The sequence below is a fragment of the Mchenga conophoros genome, linkage group LG7 (assembly GCF_057382185.1).
Source record: "Mchenga conophoros isolate Kocher_MC1m ecotype Shallow Benthic linkage group LG7, M_conophoros_male_GT1.1, whole genome shotgun sequence".
Taxonomy (NCBI): domain Eukaryota; kingdom Metazoa; phylum Chordata; class Actinopteri; order Cichliformes; family Cichlidae; genus Mchenga; species Mchenga conophoros.
The window spans coordinates 49,361,488-49,383,124 of record NC_140532.1 but is presented as its reverse complement, the minus strand read 5'-3'; the positions used below and the strand labels follow the sequence as shown (position 1 = coordinate 49,383,124).

Below are 21,637 nucleotides of genomic sequence, written 5' to 3'. Positions count from 1 at the left end.
TGATTTTATACACCTGTGACTATGGAAGTGATTAAACAGCAGAATTCAGAATGGGTGAGTGAATACTCAGCAAACAGAGATTTCTTGATTAGAAAAAAAAAAAAAAAAAACCCAATCAGGCTCATGAGTGCAGACATTAATTCAATTGTCAAGCTTTGCAATGAAACAAGAATATTTTAATATCTCCATTTAACACATTCCTGGAGCATGACTACTTCATGACAAATGCATGATTGCGCTGAGTTTTGTTTTAGGCCAAGTATTTGACTAAATCAGACTTAAAATTATACAGATATGTTTCTGTCTGGTGACAGCACTTAAAATCAACTCCCCTCCTGCATGGAAATCACTTTCAATTAATTCTAGGGCCATACACACAAAAAAATGCATTTTTTTAAATGTAAACTTTTAATTGGCTGGGATTTCAATACTTGCTTTATTAAACCACAAACACCTACAATAGCGCCTGACAAAATACTCTCAAAATGCTTTCAGAGGCACAGAAGTCATTTCACAAAAAATGCTAAGTATTTTTAGGTTAAACCCACACAGGAAGTCAACACAACAGGTAAGACAGGATAATAAAGAAGGAGCCTGCACAAATCCACAAGATGACACATATAGTTCAATCTAATTCATCTAAAATGGATTTGGTGCTCTCAAATTCAACGTTATCAAAACTCAGTGACTAAATACATGAGTAACTAAATAATCTACCTTAAAGGCAAGTCCCATAGTGAGACATTTCACTCATGCTACTCTGAGAGCTGATGTTATGCAAGAACCAAAGGTTACAAAACAAGGACACTTTCTATACTTCTAACAAAACAAAAATCCTAAATGTTGCAAATGAGCATCTTAGTTTGCCACCAATCTACTTTAGGAAGTCTTTCACAGTCAACTGGACGGTCTATGGTCCCTGTGTGTATGTTTTATTCCTTTATTCCTTTTCCTTTGTGTCAACAAGTGTGTGCCTTAAGATGTTTTTCTGCACGGTATGCAGAGGGGGAATGTGCATTTTAGCAGTTCCTCTGGCTTTTTATAATGAGCCAGCTAATACTTGCTAACACAACTAAACCATGAAAAGTACTTTGTGTATACACTACTCAAAACACCAACTACTAAGTGCACTGGCCTGGCTTCTGTGTGTGTGTAAAAAAAAAAAAAAAAAAAAAAAAAAAAAAATCTGTTTGTATTTGATTACAAATACTACTAAAAGTCAGAAATCATTTTTATTCATGCACTAAAACTTCACTAGATTCCCTGTCATATAAAAATCACCTACAAAGACTATTTTAAATAGGAAAATAAAAAAATATTTGCTGGAAGATCACATTTTAACCACTTATTATTATTTATGTTTTTTACTGTCTCCACTGTGCAGCTGTTTACTGTTTTTGGACTGTTTTGGTTTTATGTACTGTAATGTGATTCTAACCTTTGTTCTAAGCTGTACAACAGGGGCTTGTTGTGAACCAGTATTAACTTAGGTGGGACAATTAAATGTATTTAATGTTGCATTTTATTTTTCCTGCATCATAAAAGGAATCAGTCATCTGTTTTACAAGAGCATCCGCCATAAGTTTTTGTTACTCCATATTTCTGCCAATGCAAGACAAAAGACAACTTGCATTTCTTGCAAGTCAGCAGCTTCCAGAAAAGTCATTTTTCACATTCCCAGAGGACGACTTCATGTTCCAACAATTTAAAGACTTCAAGGACCTTTTAATACATTTTTAATAAATTTAAGATGTAACTGTTGTAACTTAAATACGTTTGGGTTTTTGACTGTTTACCCAGCTATAATAATTCTTAAAACGTTAATCGGAGCTCTTTTACCTGAAGATTAAAATTTGTTATCATTTGCTAGATTTTAGAAAATTATTTCAAAAGACTAACCTACATATTGTCAAGATCATAAGCTGAGAACGGACTGAAACAATTGATAGATTATGTAAACATACAGAATAATTAGACTTTTACTCACCTGTTGAGACTTCACACCACAGTATCTCACACACTATACAACAACATACAGGCTGGTACAAGGTGCATAGTTAGCATTACTGGTTGTTAGCAGGATTCTTCTTGAATGAAGTAATTGCACTTTTTGGCACTTCTAAGATGCCTTACAAGAGGCAAATGAAAGTGAGTTTTAATTTTTAATTCACGCTTTTTAAATTTAGGCATAATTTAAATTTTTTGTATTGAAAAATCCAATCCATAATATAAAATGTTCCTTTCTCTTGTAGTATGCTAATAAATATATAAAAAAGGACATTGGGGAAAAAACCAAAAACGTCATGTTCAGAGAAAGCTAAAATATTATTGGATATGTGGATAACTTCGACATTCCACCAAATTCTATGATACTGTTTTAAAGGATCCATCTGTGAATAACTTTGCATGTACAGCTTTCTTTTACACAAGCCAGCAACAACACAACATGTTAATTTACTAGCTATGGCTGCAATTGCCTTTTATGGAATTTTAAAAAAATAAATAAATAAACCCAAATCTGCCAAGGGCTGTATATCCTTTTCCATTTGGCACTTAAAAACATGTGTTAGCCATCTTGTTAGATGACCTTAAACACTGACCACCAAAATTCTAATCAGTTCAGCCTTGTGTCCAAGTGAGTTTTGCGTCACATTTAAATATATTTCCTCAAAGCTTTCAAGAGATATAACATGAACATAATAGGATGTGCAGACATGCTATCAAACTGTAGCGGCATCCATATCTGCCCAGTGTTGGCGGATGTCTGCGTGTCAGCAAAAAGATTACAGTTAGTGATGTCACTGGCTGACGTTATCATGTCAATTTTCTAAATTTAAAAAAATAAATAAATAAAACAGTGCACTTATTTTTTTTTAACAATTTAAATGCCAAAGAAAATCTAAGAAATGCTAAATAAACAAAGAGAACAATTATTTGCACTGACACTGACTATTCACCATGTTGGTATTATAAAACATTGGTATTAACCCAGAATTTCACATCTATATAGCACACAGACTAAATAAATAAATACTAATAGAGCTTAACAATAAATGTGGAAAAAGGGGGAACATATTTCCCACTTATGATATACAATAGGAATAATATACGGTCAAATCAGCCCATGAAACAGAGCATCTGAAAATTACACTTTCTGTTTTAGTCAAAGCTATATTTACCTTAGACTTTTAGCTTCCCCACCCAATTACTGAGTCATTAATCAAACATATTGCTTCAAAGTGAAATAATGCTTTAATTTATTTAAGAATTATAGTCCTACATTTATTCATGTAAGAAATGCACAGATTTGTTCTCCTTGCTGACCGGACACAGAAAGAAAGCAAATATTTACAAACACGAAATATTACAACAATACAAGACAATGTATTTAACCACTGTATTTACCCCTGCTTAAACCTGCGTACATGATTTACATTAAATCTACCCTACAAACCAATGAATGAGAAAATGGCACAAGGAATATCTTCTTTTATCTGTAGTTTTTCTTTGTTTGATTTTTCTCTCCAGCTACTGTGCTGCACTGACAACTCTAGCTAATCTTCCCAATCGAGTGATGGAATGATACCAATGTAAGCAAAACAGGAAGCTCCAGTTTTACAGACTAATTTACCCTGAGCAGAAACTGTGAACTCATTTCACTTAGTTCAAACATAAACAACCATATTTGCAACTTCGTGCGCATGTGTGTCATATATAAATGGCTCTGTTGTGTTGGTTTGTAGTGCAATTTCTCCAGGATATAAAAATGTCACTGTAAAGCTGTAAAGCATTGTTGCTTTACAGCATATTTCCTGATATGCAAATATCGAGGGCAAAGCAACAGATTCAGGTGTGGCAGGTGTACTTGGTTAAAAATATGCATTACTGTGTTGCATTTATATAATAATAATGTGCATTTGTAGTGAGGATTTAAAGATGTAAAATTCAGATAACAAAAAAAAAAAAGGGGGGGGGGGGGGCTTTCACACAGAGGGCACAACAGCAAGAAGGAATAACCTGCCAATATCAAGCATCAGCCTTAATGCACACTATGCCTGTTACCTTGTTCTGGCATCAATGTACAACTAGCATTTAAATATGCAGCAAATGTAAAACCTTGTGTAAAGTAGCCCATGTCCTTTCTCACAAAACTGAAAAAAGTCCACACTAAAAACAGGACAACTATACACTCAGCCAGTTCAGCCAGTGTGGTAAAGACAACCTGATAAAATCTTATCATTTCAGAAACTGCACAGATTCTCCCACACAACCATCTCCACAACCCACAGAGAATGGTGTGAGAAACAGAAAATAATCCAGTGAGCAGCAGTTCTCTGGAAGAAAATGCCTTGTTGATGTCAGAGACGAATGCACAGATTGCTTTGAGCAGATAGTAAGGCTTGGTCTGATGAGTCTTGAACTCTATTGCAACACTGAGAAATTCGGGTTAGAATTTGGCATAAACAACATGGATCTCAAGACAAAGGGTGTCCAGCTCAGTACCAATCAGTGCACCTAATGAAGTGGAAGTGAGTGAATGTATGTAGATGTGCTTGATCACAGCTTTGAGACAAGATTTCATTAATCAGAACTCAACACAAAAGTCCCACCAAAAAAGTCAAGAAATGAAATCCAAACAGGAAAACAAGCATAACTGCAATAAAAGATCAACCAAACAGCAGCCACTTAAAACATGTACTAGACTGTGTAATGTCACATTAAATTAATTTTCATCTTCTGTTGAAAAACTGTACTTAAAACATTTTTCCAAAGAGCTTAAAATCTTTCATATTTGGATCAGATATCGGTCTGACACGGACTCAAAGAAGTAGCTCAGGTATCTGTGGAAGCACTGAGCACTGGTAGCGATCTGTTCAGTTCCATATTGTTCTGAATTTATTTTGCACTCGTTGCTCAAAGGACAACTCAGCATACCACTGATTGTGTGAGAGGAGAGGTCTTTAAGGCAATCATAAATTCAGGCACAGTTAAGCCAATCACAATGAACTAAAATGAAATGGAAGCAAATAAATCAGGTAAACAACGTAAACAGGTGAAACTCTCTGGGGATAGAAGTGTTACAGAACCCATTACCATCCCCTAAGAAGATATCACAAAAGAAAAGCCATGTACCAGTGTTGTTATGTCTGGCACTATGAACTCATATGCTATAAACTGGGTCACCAGCCTGTTCTAGCGCTGTATTTTATTTCTGAAAATAATACGTGAAACAGTTTCCTTTCAGTGAATCTTAGCCTGGAGAAGAGGGTTAATGAGTAAGCAGGCCAAAATTCTTATGCAGGAATGCAGGTTAACCATTCTAGCCATCAGGAGGCGTGAAGTTGGAGGCGAAGTGGGATACTACCCATCTTGCTCATTACCCATGAGAATGGGGAGAGTGGGTGCTGTGAAGCCCGATTGTTTTGTGGCCCTTGTTATTTTAACAGAGACCTACAGTGGAATGTTTTTTATCCTCACTCAGGCTACTGTGCAGGCCAGCTCCTCTCTCTCATTGGACTATGGTCCTGCTCATTATTGAGGGTGCTTAGAAGGCAGCGGGCCAAATCAGCGAGAGCAGACAGCCTTCACCACTTCAGCGCCCCATTCTCTGTTTTCCAAAGTGTAGAAATGTTTGTTCCCAGAAATTCCTCTGAATTCCCATACCATAGCTAGAAAAAAAGGGGGAAACTAAACAAAGATTAGTCTGCTGCTTTTCGTGTTTAAAAGCCTAGGCTACAGTCACAAGGATTTTAAAGAAAATAATCCTGGAAACGTGATAATGTTCTTTACTCTGCACTTTTCCTTTCCTCCCACCTTCCTCTGTCACGGCTACCAGTCCACAAAATGGATTTGAAAACAATCACCTGCAGCTAAATAACAGAAGCACACATAATTCCAGTTTCTCCTGCTGTCTTCCAAGTTTATCCCTCAGCAATAAACAAAAATCTAACCCTGCTCAAAATCATCTGAAAACAAGCCTAGCCACACTTTGGGGGCAATGTGGCATAAAAGCACCAGATTCCACTCTTGCGTCCAAAAGCACAAACTAATAAAGATATGAGAAGGAATGTGTTCATATCCTCCAAACATCAGACCTGTGGTCTCAGCTGGCAAGCACATCTGGAACAGAAGCTGGTAAGAGGTGGTGGGGAGGGGAGAGGGGTTACCCTGCGCCAGGACTGAGGTGAAAATCGTCCTGAAGGTTTTGCGTGCCAGGAAAATTCAGTACCAAACTCTGAGTGAACCTCTATTCCCCGAATCTTACTGTACAGTGCAGCCTGCAAGCACATGATTCAAATTTAAAAAACACACCCGTGTGTGTGTGTGTCTTGAATTTGAAGAAAGGCTTGATCAAGATATCTTTCGCGAACACGCCTTATGACACAAGCAATGAGAATTCATACATAGCTAACTAGGCTGCACACTACTGAGGTGATAAAATGCAACTTTAAGCCAGAATTATGGTTTGAAAACCTCAACCTTCACTACCTGTTAAAGTAGCTGATGTGGTGCTCCTTACTGCGAAAATTAATCTGCTGTTGTATTCACAGCTGTGTCCCGCTCATGCTTGCTTATGAAAGAAACTGAGCAGAGCAGGAGTGACTCAACTAAATAAAATGGGAAAACCCAGTGGTGAGTTTTCATTATTTTTGACTGACGTACAATCAGTAGACATGCTTTTCCACATTACTTATGAATGTCTAAACAGGGATGCTTATAATTACAGCAATGGGACCAGTACCTTCCAAGTACGTCCCGTTAATCATCTCTTAGCGTTGGTGTTTGTCTTGTTTTTTGGTTGTTTTTGTTTTGAACAAAGCTTGGGTAGGAACCAGAAAAGAGAGCTTAGACTATTTTGTTGAATATCAGCCCAGCTCTGGACCAACAGCCCTCACTTCTCATTTTGGTCTCTACCTCATCCGTTCCATTTCTGTTAATCACAGGGTTGCTGTGAGTACAGTGACATGCAGAGCTTGGTTTTGCAAAAAAACCTCACTCCAGCTCCCCCCCACCTCTTCCCAGCACACACACACACAAACCCAACCCACTGTCTATATTCCTATTTTTTCCTCTTTTTCTTGACGGTGCCCCATTACAGCCACTTTAAACCTGGTCAGGCACACAGCCTAACCTGATCGTTATATTGTCTGCAAATTGACCTCTGACCTTAGGCTAATTTCCACAGAAAAGCGGTGAAGTTAAGGGGGAGGGGGGCCAAGCTGCCTTTCCCGATAACACTATACCGCTTCACCTTTTGTTAGGGTTTGGAAGGAGCGTATATGCTAAAATGTTATTCGGATTTCTCATAATTATCCAAAAATTTCCAGGTAGAATCACTTGAAATGAGTCAGTCTGCCAGTCTTGTGCTATTCTTGAGGTGGTGTTTCCACCCTCGCAAGATTACAATACGATGTGATTAGCTTAGAGATGCCCCATTTGTCATGGGTTCTGGACTAAGTTAACAAGACATGACGCATAACTTTTAAGGTCGAGACGTATTAGTTAAATATCAACAGTGCAGCCTGCTATTAGTTCTGACGATGTTAGTTTTGTTATTAGTTTAAAAAAAAAGGTGGAAAAGACATAAAACCTCCGGTATTTGAGGCTCCTCACGAGTTACTCAATCCCTCGGTTATCCCGGTTTGGCTAAAGTTAGCTAGGACACTATAAAGTTTGTTTACATCACTTTCTGAGCGGTTCATAAAAAAGCTTACCGGCCGAGACGAGCTACAAAATCAGCTGTGAGGGAAATGTTGGTGCTCGGACGAGGTTATGAGTGGGCATACAAACGGCACCAGACGCCATCCCATCCACAAAGCAACATCTTGGATCGTAACTGTCGGCGAGGCAGGCAGGCAGGCGGAGAGGCAACAGGTTTACCTTTCCGCGGAGCAGTCACCTATAAAAATCCACTTCCACTGAAGCTGGCCACAGCGAATGAAAAAAAAAAAGTAAAACTGTTCTTCTGAAACTCCTCAGAAGCTGCGCTTGTTGGCCACTAAACAGTACTGCTCTCACCACCAGAGAAGCCAAGTTACCATTACTGCTGAGGAGTGGAACAGCCCCTCCCTTTGCGCGTGGGCTGACTGGAAGTAACCAGACACCTTACTGTGGCTGTCTATTGGCTCTCCGCGAGGGGACTGTCATTTAGCCGTTCCTATAGTAACACAGTACCAAGTCATGGAAGCAGAGTATGTATCCAGATCGCCGACGTTTCTTAAAAAAATGCTCTTATAAAATTAAATATTGTCCACTGAGTTACATTTAATAGTTGTATAAGAACGAAGTTTTTTTTTTATTACTTTAAGATAAATTTCTCTGAAATACACCACTTCCATAGGGTTATGTATGGTATGTGTGTGAATCTGTGTATTTTAATATAACTGAAAGGCTGTTTTTAAAGAGTTCTTAAACCATGGGAAATTATGACGGACCCGACCTGTTTCCTGTTTAAAATAATTCCAAAATTAACCATGATTTCTGTATATCCCATAACATCAAAATGAGTCAACTAAGCAGTCAGGAAGCAATTCACTGCTGAGTACTTCCTTCCTATAGGTGCTCTTGTCTTGATGAGCTATTTTTGTGGTTTACTTTGCGCCATCTTGTGACATTTATTCCTCATTACAACCCTTAGTAGCCAGATTGTGGCCAAGGGTTATCTCTGCCTGCCTGTGCCTGTTAGTGCTAAAAGACATGATTATTATCACCAGCCATTGCCTGCAGTGATAAGGCTTGATTACTTGACACTGATTTTCCACTTAGATTGAAACCAGTATTATCATTTCAGCAGATGATGCCATTGCATATAAACCATTTCATTTTTTGCGTGGGCATGTCTCTGTAGGTGCATATTTAGTCTATTTCTGAATGCAATAAGACAAATATTTTTGCTATGCCTTATATTTTTAGTCTTATCTGTAGGAATTGTTATACTTTTATACGTATAACAGTCTGTTGGTGGGGATCTTACAACATCAGCACTAGATCACCAAGCACAACAACTCAGTAACAGAGACAAATATGTTGTGAAAAAATAAATAAATAAATAAAGGAGAACAAGAACAACGAAACCAGTACAAGAATCATTAATACATGATATGCCTATCCATTATGGCTAACTATTATGACGCCCTCAATAATCTGATAGGCCCATCAAAGAATATGTGACAGAAGATAAGATTGCCTCTTTATTTTCAATTCAAAGCATTTCTGAGGATGCTCAGAATCATACTCAATCATTTGTTAGCTAGTTAGTTATAGCTTTCCTTCTAAAACATGTAATATTTTCCACTTTTGTTACATTGTTATGATAAACCGTTACAGCTGTTGGAATGTCCTGTTGTGTACCTGTTGTCTCCTTTGACTGACTAGCCTTTAATCACTCTACATTACCTGGAGCAGAGAGGCCTCATCTGGGGACAGAGTCTTAGCAAGTCCTTGCTAAGCCTTAGTAAGGAGTTCTGAATTTTAGATTTCTTCTTCCCGCTATTTCTATCTGTACTGTCTTTAATACCTCCTTATTGGTACTGGCCTGAGCCCTCGAGGCAATTTGCAGTAAAACCCTGAAAGACTGGATATGCCTGTCATGACAATCTTGAATGTGGGGCACCTGGAACTGTTGGCTGTGTGTGTGTGTGTGTGTGTGTGTGTGTGTGTGTGTGTGTGTGTGTGTGTGTGTGTGTGTGTGTGTTAGGGTGGTGGTTTTCCAGTAAGTTTAGCCTTTGGTTCCAGCTGGAAAGCATTAAAAAATCTGACCCTCCTTTGCACTTACTTTGAAATTGGGTCCTCTATCTGTGTCAAGTTAAAATAAAACCTTGGCAATAAATTGTCTCAGACACTTCAGAAGTCAATGTATACAGACTGGTGTTTTGAAGCTCTGCATGTAAATCCCCCTATTGTCCCCAATATTGTGTCAAATCCCTTTTAATTTATGGAACCTGGCCTCGGTACTTGACAGTGATGAATTCTCACTCACTGAAATTCACTAAGAGGCATCAGAGCAGATTATGCTGATATTTTTCTAGTTTGTGATTACAGTAAGTTAATTCAGTGGTTTCACAAGCCTGGGAACAAAACAAAACAGCAACCACTGCCTCTGAGTTTCCGTGAAGCTGGTGCATTTATCAGCTTGGTTCAGGGGGGATTTGTGACAAATTATGACAGAAAAAGATTTTTTGTTTTTCTTTTTGGTTGCTTGGTTGGTTTTTACAAGAAAAGACATTCTATCAGCGTTTAAGAAAGCAAACCAGTGTCAGAGGCAGACTATTTTTCCAAGGTTGGTCTGGCTGAGACTATTACATTGATGTGATTATCTCCTTATCTTCTTTTTTTTTTTTACTTCTTGGCTGGTAAATCTCACTTAGGCTAAATATTCAATGTTTTGGTCCCTCTCCCATTTGATTTACATATGCAGGTTTCCATGCAGAAGTCTCTGCGTGGAAACCTGCTGACAAAGCGCTCAAAACAGTTTAAATGGCTGCTTTGTTTAATCAGAATCAGAATCAGAAAGGGGTTTATTCCAAATGTTGAGCAGGTTTACAACATTAGGAAATTGCTGCGGTGCTTCAGTGCAAACATAGTGTCATAAATAGCACTTAAATAGACATGAAAAAATAAAAGTAGGGATAAGAATTAAAAGTGCTACGTAGAAAGATATGTGCATGAGCTATACATGAGATATATACATGAGAATAAGAATTAAGAGTGCTACGTAGAAAGATATATACATGAGTGCAGGTGGTGATCAGTGCCAAACATGGAATGATGCAGTGACACAGCGTAGGGTCATGTGTTAGTGGTGGGAACAGTCATATGGTTATTGTTTATGTGTCCAACAGCAGAGGGGAAGAAACTGTTCTTATGGCAAGAGGTTCTGGTGCGAATGGACCGGAGCCTCCTGCCTGAGGGCAGCAGGTCAAACAGACTGTGTCCAGGGTGAGAAGGGTCAGCTGAGATCCGAGCTGCACGCCGCAATGTCCTGGAGGTGTACAGGTCCTGCAGAGATGGGAGTCTGCAGCCAATCACCTTCTCAGCAGAGCGCACAACACGCTGCAGTCTCTGTTTGTCCCTGATAGTGGCTCCAGCGTACCACACGGTGATGGAGGAGGTGAGGATGGACTCGATGATTGCAGTGTAGAATTGCATCATCGTCCGTGTTGGCAGGTTGAATTTCTTCAGCTGCCTCAGGAAGTACATCCTCTGCTGGGCTTTCTTGATGACGGAGGTGATGGTGGGCTCCCACTTCAGGTCCTGGGTGATGGTGGTACCCAGGAAGCGGAATGAGTCCACAGAGGTGATGGGGGTGTCAGTCAGGATGATGGGGGGGAGTGGGGCTGTGTGCTTCCTGAAGTCCACAATAATCTCCACTGTCTTCTGGGCATTCAGCACCAGGTTGTTGTGGCTGCACCAGGACACCAGATGTGTTTGGGTGTGTAAAACTATCCCTTTAAAAAAATAACACTGTACTGGTAGTATCTGTAGTACCTTGCATATACTCTTAGAACTGGCTGTAGTTTGTTTGAAGTGGTCAGATGAGTGGAGTAGTCGGGGCTGGCAGCAGCCACCGATTGCCAAGAAAGGGTGCTACGATGTTTATTTCAAATACTGATGGAGAAGTATAGAGAAGGACACCACCATATTTTTGTGGATCTAGAGAAAGGATAGGATAGGTGCCAAGAGAAGAACTGTTGTACAGTATGAGGAAGTCAGAAGTGTGAAGAAGTTTGTGAGGGTGATGCAGGACATGTATAAGGACCGTAGGATAGTGGTGAGGGCAAGGAGTGACAATGGATTCAAGGTGGGGGTGATATTATATCAGGGATTGGCGCTGAGCGCTTTCTTGTTTGCAGTGCTGATGGACAAACTAACAGATGAGGTCAGGCAGGAGTCTCCATGGACTATGACCTGTAGTGAGAGTAGGGAGCAGGTGGATGAGAGCCTGGAGAGGTGGAGGTATGCACTGGGGAGAAGAGGAATAGTGTAACAGTGAAGACGGAAGACAAAGTAGTAGGTGATGAACACAGTGCACAAGAGAGGTGACAAAGAGAGTGCGGACAGGGTGGAGGAGGTGAAGGTGAAGTGTCAAGGATGATAGAAGGGTAGCAGCAAGAGAGAAAGGGATAATTTACAAGACGGCAGGGAGACCTGTTATGAAGTATGGTTTGAAGAGGTTGGCACTAGCAAAAAGCTGGAGGCAGCAGATTTGAAGATGCTAAGGTTTTTATAAGGAGTGAAAACAGACAAGATTGGAAAAATTAAAAATGAGTATCTCAGAGAGACACCTCACATTAAGCAATCTGGAGACAAAGTTAGCAAGACAAGGCTGAGATGGTTTGGATATGTGCAGAAGAGGAGCGATAGGTTTACAGAAGATGCTGAATATGGAGCTGCCAGGCAAAATGAGAAGACAAAGGCCTCAGAGGAGAATCATGCGAAGGGAAAGATGCAAAGGGCTGATGTGGCCAAGGAGGATGCTGATGTGAGATGGATGCAGACGACCAAACATAATGAAAGGGAACAGCTGAAGGAAGAAGTAGAAGCGTGTAATAATGTGTACGTGATTTTAATTATGTCTCTTCTGCTGGGTTATCTATGAGACCAACACAATATCGGCAAAATAATTTTTTATCTTCAAAGTAAGACGTAAATAAAGTCGAGAACAAAAAACAAATAAAAAACCCAAAACAACAACAACAATAAATGCAAAAACATTATTTGCATAGACACGCCCCTGGAAACCTGAGAAATAACAGAGCCTCATATCCTCAATGTTCTGCGTGACCGCACCAGCGGGACGGTACAGGATGGGATGAGAAGATGCTCTAACACGCCCCTCCCATCCGGGGGGACAGCTTCCATGTGATCTCTCCCTCTCCCCTCTCTGTCCTGGCTTTGACGTCAGACGTGCTCCTGTTCGATTGCCATGGCAACATCGCCCCCCATCGCCCCTCCTCTTCCCTCCCTCTCCTCTCTCTCTCTCTGCTCTGGTGAGGTCCACAATGGTACAGCCAGCATCTTGCAGCACAATGGTTGCAAGGTGGTGAGCTGAGGGAGAGTGATTCAGCATCAGCAAACCTCGGTTCGGTCCACCTCTGCTTCTTTTTCCCCTTTCTCTCTCGTCTTCTTTTTCGGACCCCTTTTTCCCTCTCACTCCTTCGTCACATCAATGATTTTTTTCATGAAGCCTTCAGCAATGGTCTCCGCAGTGTTTCCCGTCGGGATGTTTTGAAAAGGACAGGCACTGGACTGGGATCGTCATCAACTGGCACGGAATGGTAAGGCCGGACGGATTTGTTTTATTTCAGTGTGGACGCGATGCTTGGATCTCGTGCCTGGCCGGAGGGTGGAGTGATGAATATTGATCGAAAGGGAAGGTTAATGAAGTACACTAGTGATGCCTCAGTGAGGGGGGGAAAGGGACAGCGATTGATAAATAAATAAATAAATAATCAACCCCATCTTGTGTCATTCACAGCCGCGTGTGTTGTTCTATAACTCACTAGCAGCGCTGTGAGGGATTTCATAACGACGCGAGCCCTGGCCTGACAAAATATCTCACATCTTGCATTGCCTTGAACGCACATCATCGGTAATAACATCATCCAAATCGGGTGAGAGAGAGAGAGAAGGGGTGCGTGTGTGTGTGTGTGTGTGTGTGTGTGTGTGTGTGTGTGTGGGGGGGGGGGGGGTATCCAGGCTACCTCCCTTTCCATACATCCATACAGTCTGATTAGTCGGTGTTAGAGCGCTTTATGTATGTTTGATTGGCGGCTGAAACTGGATGTTGGCTGAGTGATGCTCTTCATATCTCTTCATAGCCTTACACAGGATACATATTGGAGGCCTACATGCAGGGCTTGTCCCTCCTCCTCCCCCTCACAAGTCAACTGCGCACCTTGTGCATTATGCAGACCATCAGTACTTCACAGAGATGATGGGTGGGGGGGCTTGCCTCATATCTTTCATAAATGCTGCAAAACTGTGTCCTCGTGCAAACAGCCTGTGCTATAGTGGTGATTTATTGGCCCATATGGGTGTTTCTAAGAGTCACGGTTTTGCTGCTGTGATTGTTTATAGTGTATATGAAGAGAAACAGTTGAAGTAATTTCTGGGCTGTTTGTCATGAAAGATGAACTTCAAATAATCCTAATCCTGCAGACAGAGAGAGAGAGAGAGAGAGGTGCTGTTCAGCCCTAATGTGGGCTGCATGCTGTGTAGTGGATTAAATGAGATGAAGCTGCAGAGGAAGGTAATTTCTCTAAATCAGCTTTGTCCTGAGTGCTCGATCATTGGGAAGGCATGGTAAACCCACCTGACCCACTGCACTTATTGCTCAGGTATGCAGGCGTGAGCAGGGCTCTCTGTTCTATTACTATTTCTTGTTTTTGTGCAGGCCCATAGTCATGGACTAATTCCTGGCTTTATGCTGTGCAGTGGAGTCAATAGATGTTTGAAGGGATCACAACAAACTCTTCATGTTCACGACAGGAGGAAAATAGAGTTTTCTTTTTTCTTTTTTTTGTGCCGTGACCTTGGGTGCTGAATTATTCAGGAGCAGGCTTCCATGTTTGTGAAAGTGCTGCAGGGAACAGGCTTAACAGTTAAACAAAGCTTTTTTTATGGGTGTCTCTGCAGCAGCTGAAGAGTTGCTTTTTTATCTCTTTTTTATTGGATAAATAGGCTAAAGGTTCTACCCTTTCTCCTCCTTGTCATCTTTAGCTGCCAAAAAGGAACTTTTTTTCCCCAAAACACCTCAGGTGAATTTCAAAAGTAGCTCTAGCATTATATACATTTATATTTTGAAAAAAACAACAACAGTCTGTTTGATTTGATGTGATATTGACTGGCAGTGAAGCAGCTTGTTTATATAACGGAGCATCATCAATAGAAATGGTCACCAGTAGACTAATATTATGCTGCACCACTGCACTCATTTTTTTCCACCATTCTGTTTTTGTTTTGCTGAGTCTGGAGCATCAGTGCAATAATCCTTTGTTATGTAATAAAATAAGGCAATGCATTAAGTTGAGATAATGGAGGGATTTCAGGCTTTATTAATCAGCAAAGTAGGGAATGTTATCTTCTAGCTATTATTTGATTGGTCACTCCAGTCAGTTTCACACAGTCTGTGGTAATGTCTTCAAATGTCCCGTTTTACCCAAATAGCGCTCCTAGTCTTAAATATATTCAGCTAGCAATGCTATATAACAGCAAAGTCATTACAAATGAAACCACAGGGAGGAGAGGAATGAATAAACAACAAAAAATAATCATTGAAATTACTGTCCAGTTCAAGGTAGCTAGTCTGAAGCTGAAAAAAAAAACCCATCTTCCTCCTGATAATCAGTTACTTAAATATCCACATCAGTCATCTGAGGGCCTGTCTGTCATTGCTCTCTTTTATGGAAGGTCAAACTTATCATTAGATGAGGATGGGTTACTAAGGAACGCTGATTTAGTCTGCCATCACCCATTGACCCCAGCTGAGCATTGTTCCTAGCTGTGGATTGGTGCTAATAATCCATATTACAATGCCAGCTCAGTTATTAACTTGGATGAATTCAATTCAACAGTTGTCTCACGATGGATAATTAAACAAGAAAGGAAAAAAATATGGAAAACGCTGGCTGTGAAAAAATGTAAGCAAGTAAGGGAGAGAAGATTTATTTAGCCAGCCTGAAGTAGATTAAGAAGTGCTTGGTAAGTGGTCACACTTAAAATCACATAACTATTAGTAATGTACTAGATATAACTGCTTAGAAAGCTGACAAATGTGCTCCATGGACATCTTTCATAGCATGCTCTTATTTATTTTAGTTTTAAAAAATGAAATTCTCGCTGTGCGCCAGTTTATTCCCCCCCTGAGTTGCAGTATTGCTTACAACTACAGACAAACAGTGACAATATGCCTGCAGCATGGGAAATGCAGTTATGTAATTGGATTTGATCTGACAAATATGCAGCTTTTATTTGCCTTTACAGATAGCTGCGTGCAAGACTTTGAGCTGTTTTAGATTTGATCTCAATCTTCTCACACTGCATATGAAGATAATTAGGAGACAACAAAGGTCACCGTGGAAACCTTTGTTGGACCTGAGGGTGGAGGTTTTACATAAATTCATCAACACAGGGAGGTCGATTTTTGTTGTTTTGCTCAAACTGAGGCGTTTACAAGTATAAAAGTTCAGAAAGTATGCCACAGTTGAAACAGAGCAATAGAAATGTTCACAGTTCACATGACAGTGCTGAAAACGTCTCTGTCATTATGGCAAAATAAAAGTTAAAAGTGTTCAGGATGCCATTTTTGCAGGATGCGCGGTGTGGTCCAGCTGTGGCTCTTCTTCTCCTTCTACTGAATGTGTGTCAGGTCTTGCAAGAAAAGCTGTAAATCAGATGACCGCACTCAGCACTTGCCAAAGGTGTACATGTCGTTACTATGCAGCCTATCAGAAAACTGCAGCGTCAGCGTGGTTTTTCGGCCAGCGTGCCTGCTGTTTACCTAAAGCAAATCAGAGGATGCGAGCAAGACTACGTACGAGAGCAGAGACAGAGGAGGTGAGCAGATTTTCAGCTGCGAAGAAACAAATCGATGGGTGTCAGCGAGCGTTCGGATTCTGACACCCCTTAGATGGGTCAGTCCAAGTCTTGTTCTCCTGCCTGGGCCCTGCAGTTACTTCTCTGTTTTCCCCGAGCCCAAAAGGGGGAGGCTGTGCTGCGTTTAGCTCAGGCTGCACAAGGAAAAGACGAGGCATTCGCTGCATACTGCAGGAGAGGCTGAGGCTGCTGAACCAAGCACTCACAATGGAGCTCCGAGGGAGGGGGAGGGGAGACAATTACAGGCAGGCTGGGAGCCTGGGAGTGGGAATGGTGGGAGCGAGGGAGGGACAAAAGACAGGAAGGGTAGGGAAAAATGCAGGCTCTCATCAGTGCGGACGATGGAGGGAGGAATAAAGAAACAAGGGGGATATGGGCAATGTTGTGGTGCGAACTGGGTGACATCAACAAAAGGAGCGGAGTGGGAAGAAAGAAAAGATGGATATGAGAGCAAACATTGGTATCTGTGGACATTTTGACTGGCACATGACTGGCTTTATTGTGCTTTATCATTACTTTTTAGTAGTCAATCAGCCTGACAGCACAGACAGTGCCTGTGCTGAACAAAGGATGCGGTGGGGAGAACCATAGAAGCACAATAATGCCATCCTGTAGCAATGTGCCTGAGTTCAACCCGAAAACAGGCATAAAATGCCTGCTGAAAGCAGGTGAGACATAGCTACCACACAAAGACGAGCATCATTATTACCTGTTTCCAACACCTGCACCTTTAACACTGTTCCCTCCGGTGCTTATTATTACACTGTACCATTGGCTAAAATACTTTTTTTCTCTGTCTCTGAGGCCGCTATGTCTATCATTTGTGTCTATGAATATTTTCAAAAGTAGAAATGGCAGACATAGTCAAACACACCTTTCGATCCTGAGAGACTCTTGGTAGATATTGGCATGGCGCCCCTTGGCTGCAATTCTGCAGCTAGTAATGAAATGGACCTCCGTGACACACAAAAAATATCTCATAACAGATCCTTTAATAATAGTCTGTGGGCTTTTAAACTTACCACACTTGAAAGGTCAGAGTCAGAAGAACTTGACGGTACCCCAAAGCCTCTTAGCTTTACTGCAAAGGTTTTGTACTGGTTATTAGTTTGGATAACTAATTTTAGTATTGGTGTTGACCACTTTATTAATACACACAGCCCACAAAAAAAAACACCAGCAAAATCAGTTTTTGAAGATTACTTTTGTGTTACCTCAAACTAAGGTTTGCCTTTCCTTTGACCTGGGAGACAACTAACACTGTATCAGGACCGTGTATTACAGTAGACCACCTCCAGTTCAGACCATATTAAAAGGAGTAACTATTTCACTGTATCCATACACTGTATCTGTGATTAGGTGAGTGCAGCCTTGCTAGCACTTCTTAAAAATGAATGGGTGCAAAACTGTCTACTTGTTCAGCTGGCTGGGCTTTGCACTGAACTCCTTTGTTGAGTTTGTAACTAAACACTAGCATGTTAAACTTAAAAGAGAGGAAAGACACGGTAGGAGGAGTCAAAGATGGAATAATAACCATATTCGGTCACAGCTTCACCTGTCTTAGCCATGCAGAGCAGGTGCATCTGTTGCCCCAGCTAGCAGCCTCACAACATGAGCACTGAGCACCAGATACACTGTAGAGCATCCAAGCTCTCCTTTCTGTAGCATCTGCAGATACTTTTTTTTAAATGGCCTGGATCAATACACTAAGTGTTCATACAGGGTAGAAGGGATTTACCACGAAAGTTACTGCAGGCCGCGCTCAAAACTAACTTACAGAGCGTGGTGGTCAGTTTTCTCTTTTAATCAGTTGCTCTAGTGTTTCTGCTGATCATGCACAATTTTGATAACCTGGCGTGGTAAAATATGATCTGCATTTTACTGTAGAGCTACTGTAGTTTGCCTCACCTATAGTGATAATGTGACTGGTTTGGTTTATCAAGAAAAAGCCTTCACCATTTACATTTAAATCTTTGTATATATTATAGCTGAAAATCACTGTCATACATTTAGTGTTTTATGTGTTACACACACAGATAAATACACCAATACTCTCTTTGGAATAGTTCTATGTAAAAGACTATTTGAATGAACACTATATAATATAAACCTTTCTGCCAGGTATGTGCAAAAAAGAAGCATCAGAAAATCTTAAACCTCCTACAGTTGATTGGACAAGAATTAGGAACTAATGCTGTATTTTAGGATCATGCCTCCTAACTAAAGTGATCACTAGTTGCCTGAGGTACAGTTGTACCCACAGGGGTGGATGTAACACAATGCCCAGGATCCAAATAACAAGGATCAGCTACAAATGCAGGCAAATGCATGTAAACAGCCACTCCAATTAATCCTGAGATGTACCATACATCATCTACATTAGCCCATTTTAGATAATTAAAACCTTTCTGGATTTCCATGCTGTCTTTTTCATTGTGCCGTTCTTGAGTTTCTCTAGTTGTCTCTTAATGGCAGTTGGTCACCTTTTTTGTAATCATACAATAGATTCATTTCTGTAAATGCAATGCTGCATCTGAGACAGTTTATTTACGGCCTATGTGAAATAGCCTGAATTTGTTTGCACTGCGTGATTTCTCCTCTTTTTATATGTCTCCTATTTTTTTGTGGATGACTGTTAGCAATTTAAAAAAAAGATGACTGAAGGTGACGCTTACATAAAAACCAGAGCCAATACTTGTAAAACTCTTTATTTTACTTTTTAAAATGTATTTAGAAACATTTTTAATCTGTTTTCTTTCTTTCTTTCTTTCTTTTATTTGTTAATGATTCCATTTCTACAGCCTGCTTCCCCATCTAATAATTTGGGACTTTGGACATGCATAAAATATAAAGTTATTGTTTCAGTTATCTATGTCTCTTGTTTAGTTTAAGAAAAAAGAAAGAATCAGAGCTAAATCAATGTGTTGCTGCTTTTGTGTTAAAAAAAAATCTGCATTAGTAATGATCCTTTTTTGGGAACAGTAAAGTGACTTTGTTTGTCTGTGCGCTTTGTCGTTCACTAGTTTGCTGTAAAATTGCACATCACCCACACGTCCATAACAGTTATTCAAATATGTTAAAGCAATTACATGGTCTGGAACTGGGACTGATGAAAGTTCGCTCACTTGGCTTAACTGGTCCTGCATTTAATAACTTTGACACAGGCTCACAGTTGTCATTTTCAAACTAGGAAAACAAAACAAAACAAAAATGTCAGGCATGTGTCAGTGCTACTAAAGTCCTACCGACTGCTGCGGTTTATAGTTTACAATGCAAAGACTCCTCAACATCCTATAAGGCTGTTGCTTTCTTAAGTGTGATGCAATGTAGAGTAATACTTCGGAGACAGTTCTCACCTTCATAGAGTCAATCCAGTTTTAAAAAGCACAGAGCTGGAAAGTGAACTTCCTGAAAATGAAAACTTTGTTCTCTGAGCTCCTGAAGCAAGATATTAGCACCATGCAAGGCGATTGTGGCTCAAGAGTTGGGAGTTCACCTTGTAATTGGAAGGTTGCCGGTTCGAGCACCGGCTCAGACAGTCTCGGTCGTTGTGTCCTTGGGCAAGACACTTCACCCGTTGCCTACTGGTGGTGGTCATAGGGCCCGGTGGCGCCAGTGTCCGGCAGCCTCGCCTCTGTCAGTGCACCCCAGGGTGGCTGTGGCTACAATGTAGCTTGCCATCACCAGTGTGTGAATGTGTGTGTGGATGACAGGTTGTGTAAAGCACTTTGGGGTCCTTAGGGACTAGAAAAGCGCTATACAAATACAGGCCATTTATCAAGGCATTTATGCTGCCATTAGCAAAGTTAGCTTTCTTATAAAGGCAATGAATCTGACATGAGACATTGTACTGTTGGAAACGGTATCTGCACTGCTCACTCTAAGCTGTTTTCTACACAGTTTTGTCTGATGCTGCGCTTTCCACACTCCTGATAGAAACCCCTGCAACCATATTAAACATGCCCTATACATCACAGTCTTCTGCAGAGCAAGGCTGAAGGTGAAAGGCATTTTAAAGCAGAGTAAGTCATGCTTGTAACTGCTGTAGTGTTATAAAATCCTCACTGGAATTTAAGGTCCATTCAAAATAATGTAGGCAGGTCTGAAAACTCTTCACAATCTTTGAATGAGCTGAAAATCATCCTTATCCTTACTTTTTGCTTATTCAACCTCTCAATCAGCTGATGCCGGCTTGTACTGAGGAGATGTATTGCAGTCAGGATGATAAATGGGCAGTTTAAGGAGTGGTGCTGAGCATAATTGTAGGTGCAAGCAGCATTTCGGCCATAAGGACAATCAACAGAATGTAGTCACAGGGTTAAACAAACAAAGCACAAAATCTGGTGGGTTTTTTGTGTTTGTTTTGTGTGTGTGTGTTTTTAGCTGTGGGCTAACGTGGGAGGGAAGAAACTGTTGTGGTGCGATTTGTTTTGGTCTGTCGTTTTCATTGCTTTTTCGTGAATAACTTTTCCTGATAATTACCCAATCTTTCTTGTTTTTAACGACGCGCCAGACAGCCATCATTTTAAAACTGTAATCTCCAAAAAATGTTGGCTCCCAGGTAAATTGTTTATGGTCTGTACTCAGTCTCTCCTTCATCTTTCATTCGTTCTGATGAAAGTGTATTCACCATCTGCTGTTAAAAGTCTTATGGAAACGTGTTGCATTAGAAATGAAAGTGAACTGTTTATTTATATTTTTTTTAAAGCAAAGAAAGCATAATTAAAACATGTTTTACTAGTTTTTTTCTAAGGCTGCAATATTTTTAAATGAACATCTGCATGTAAATATGCTGCCAGGTTTGACAGGACTGTAGTGTGCAGGATCCCGCCACCATCTAGGTGTTGTTTACCAGCGTATACTGCTGGAAGACAAACAGTTTGGCCTGTGAGGGGCCGATGGCGCGATATGGCAGCCTCGCTTCTGTCAGTCTGCCCCAGGGCAGCTGTGGCTACAATTGTAGCTTGCCTCCACCAGTGTGTGAATGTGAGAGTGAATGAATAGTGGAATTGTAAAGCGCTTTGAGGTTCTCGAAAAGCGC

General features: G+C 40.6%; 2 protein-coding genes across 8 annotated transcripts in view; one reads left to right on the top strand and one right to left on the bottom strand.

The window, feature by feature from the left end:
• ptpn13 (protein tyrosine phosphatase non-receptor type 13) overlaps positions 1–8,093 on the bottom strand; it is a 49,083-nt gene extending 40,990 nt beyond the window's left edge. For all 3 annotated transcript variants that reach the window (XM_085279867.1, XM_085279868.1, XM_085279869.1), the window contains exon 1: positions 7,716–8,093. The gene's annotated coding sequence lies outside the window, so the exon portion shown is untranslated. The remainder of the gene's footprint in view (positions 1–7,715) is intronic.
• Positions 8,094–13,019: 4,926 nt separating this feature from the next.
• The window catches only part of mapk10 (mitogen-activated protein kinase 10), a 37,680-nt gene continuing 29,062 nt past the window's right edge, over positions 13,020–21,637 (top strand). For 3 of the 5 annotated variants that reach the window (XM_085279882.1, XM_085279883.1, XM_085279881.1), the window contains exon 1: positions 13,020–13,277. In XM_085279882.1, the coding sequence (XP_085136008.1) occupies positions 13,275–13,277 (3 nt within the window). In that variant the 5' untranslated portion in view covers positions 13,020–13,274. The remainder of the gene's footprint in view (positions 13,278–21,637) is intronic. The other 2 variants (XM_085279879.1, XM_085279878.1) reach the window with 1 other exon arrangement.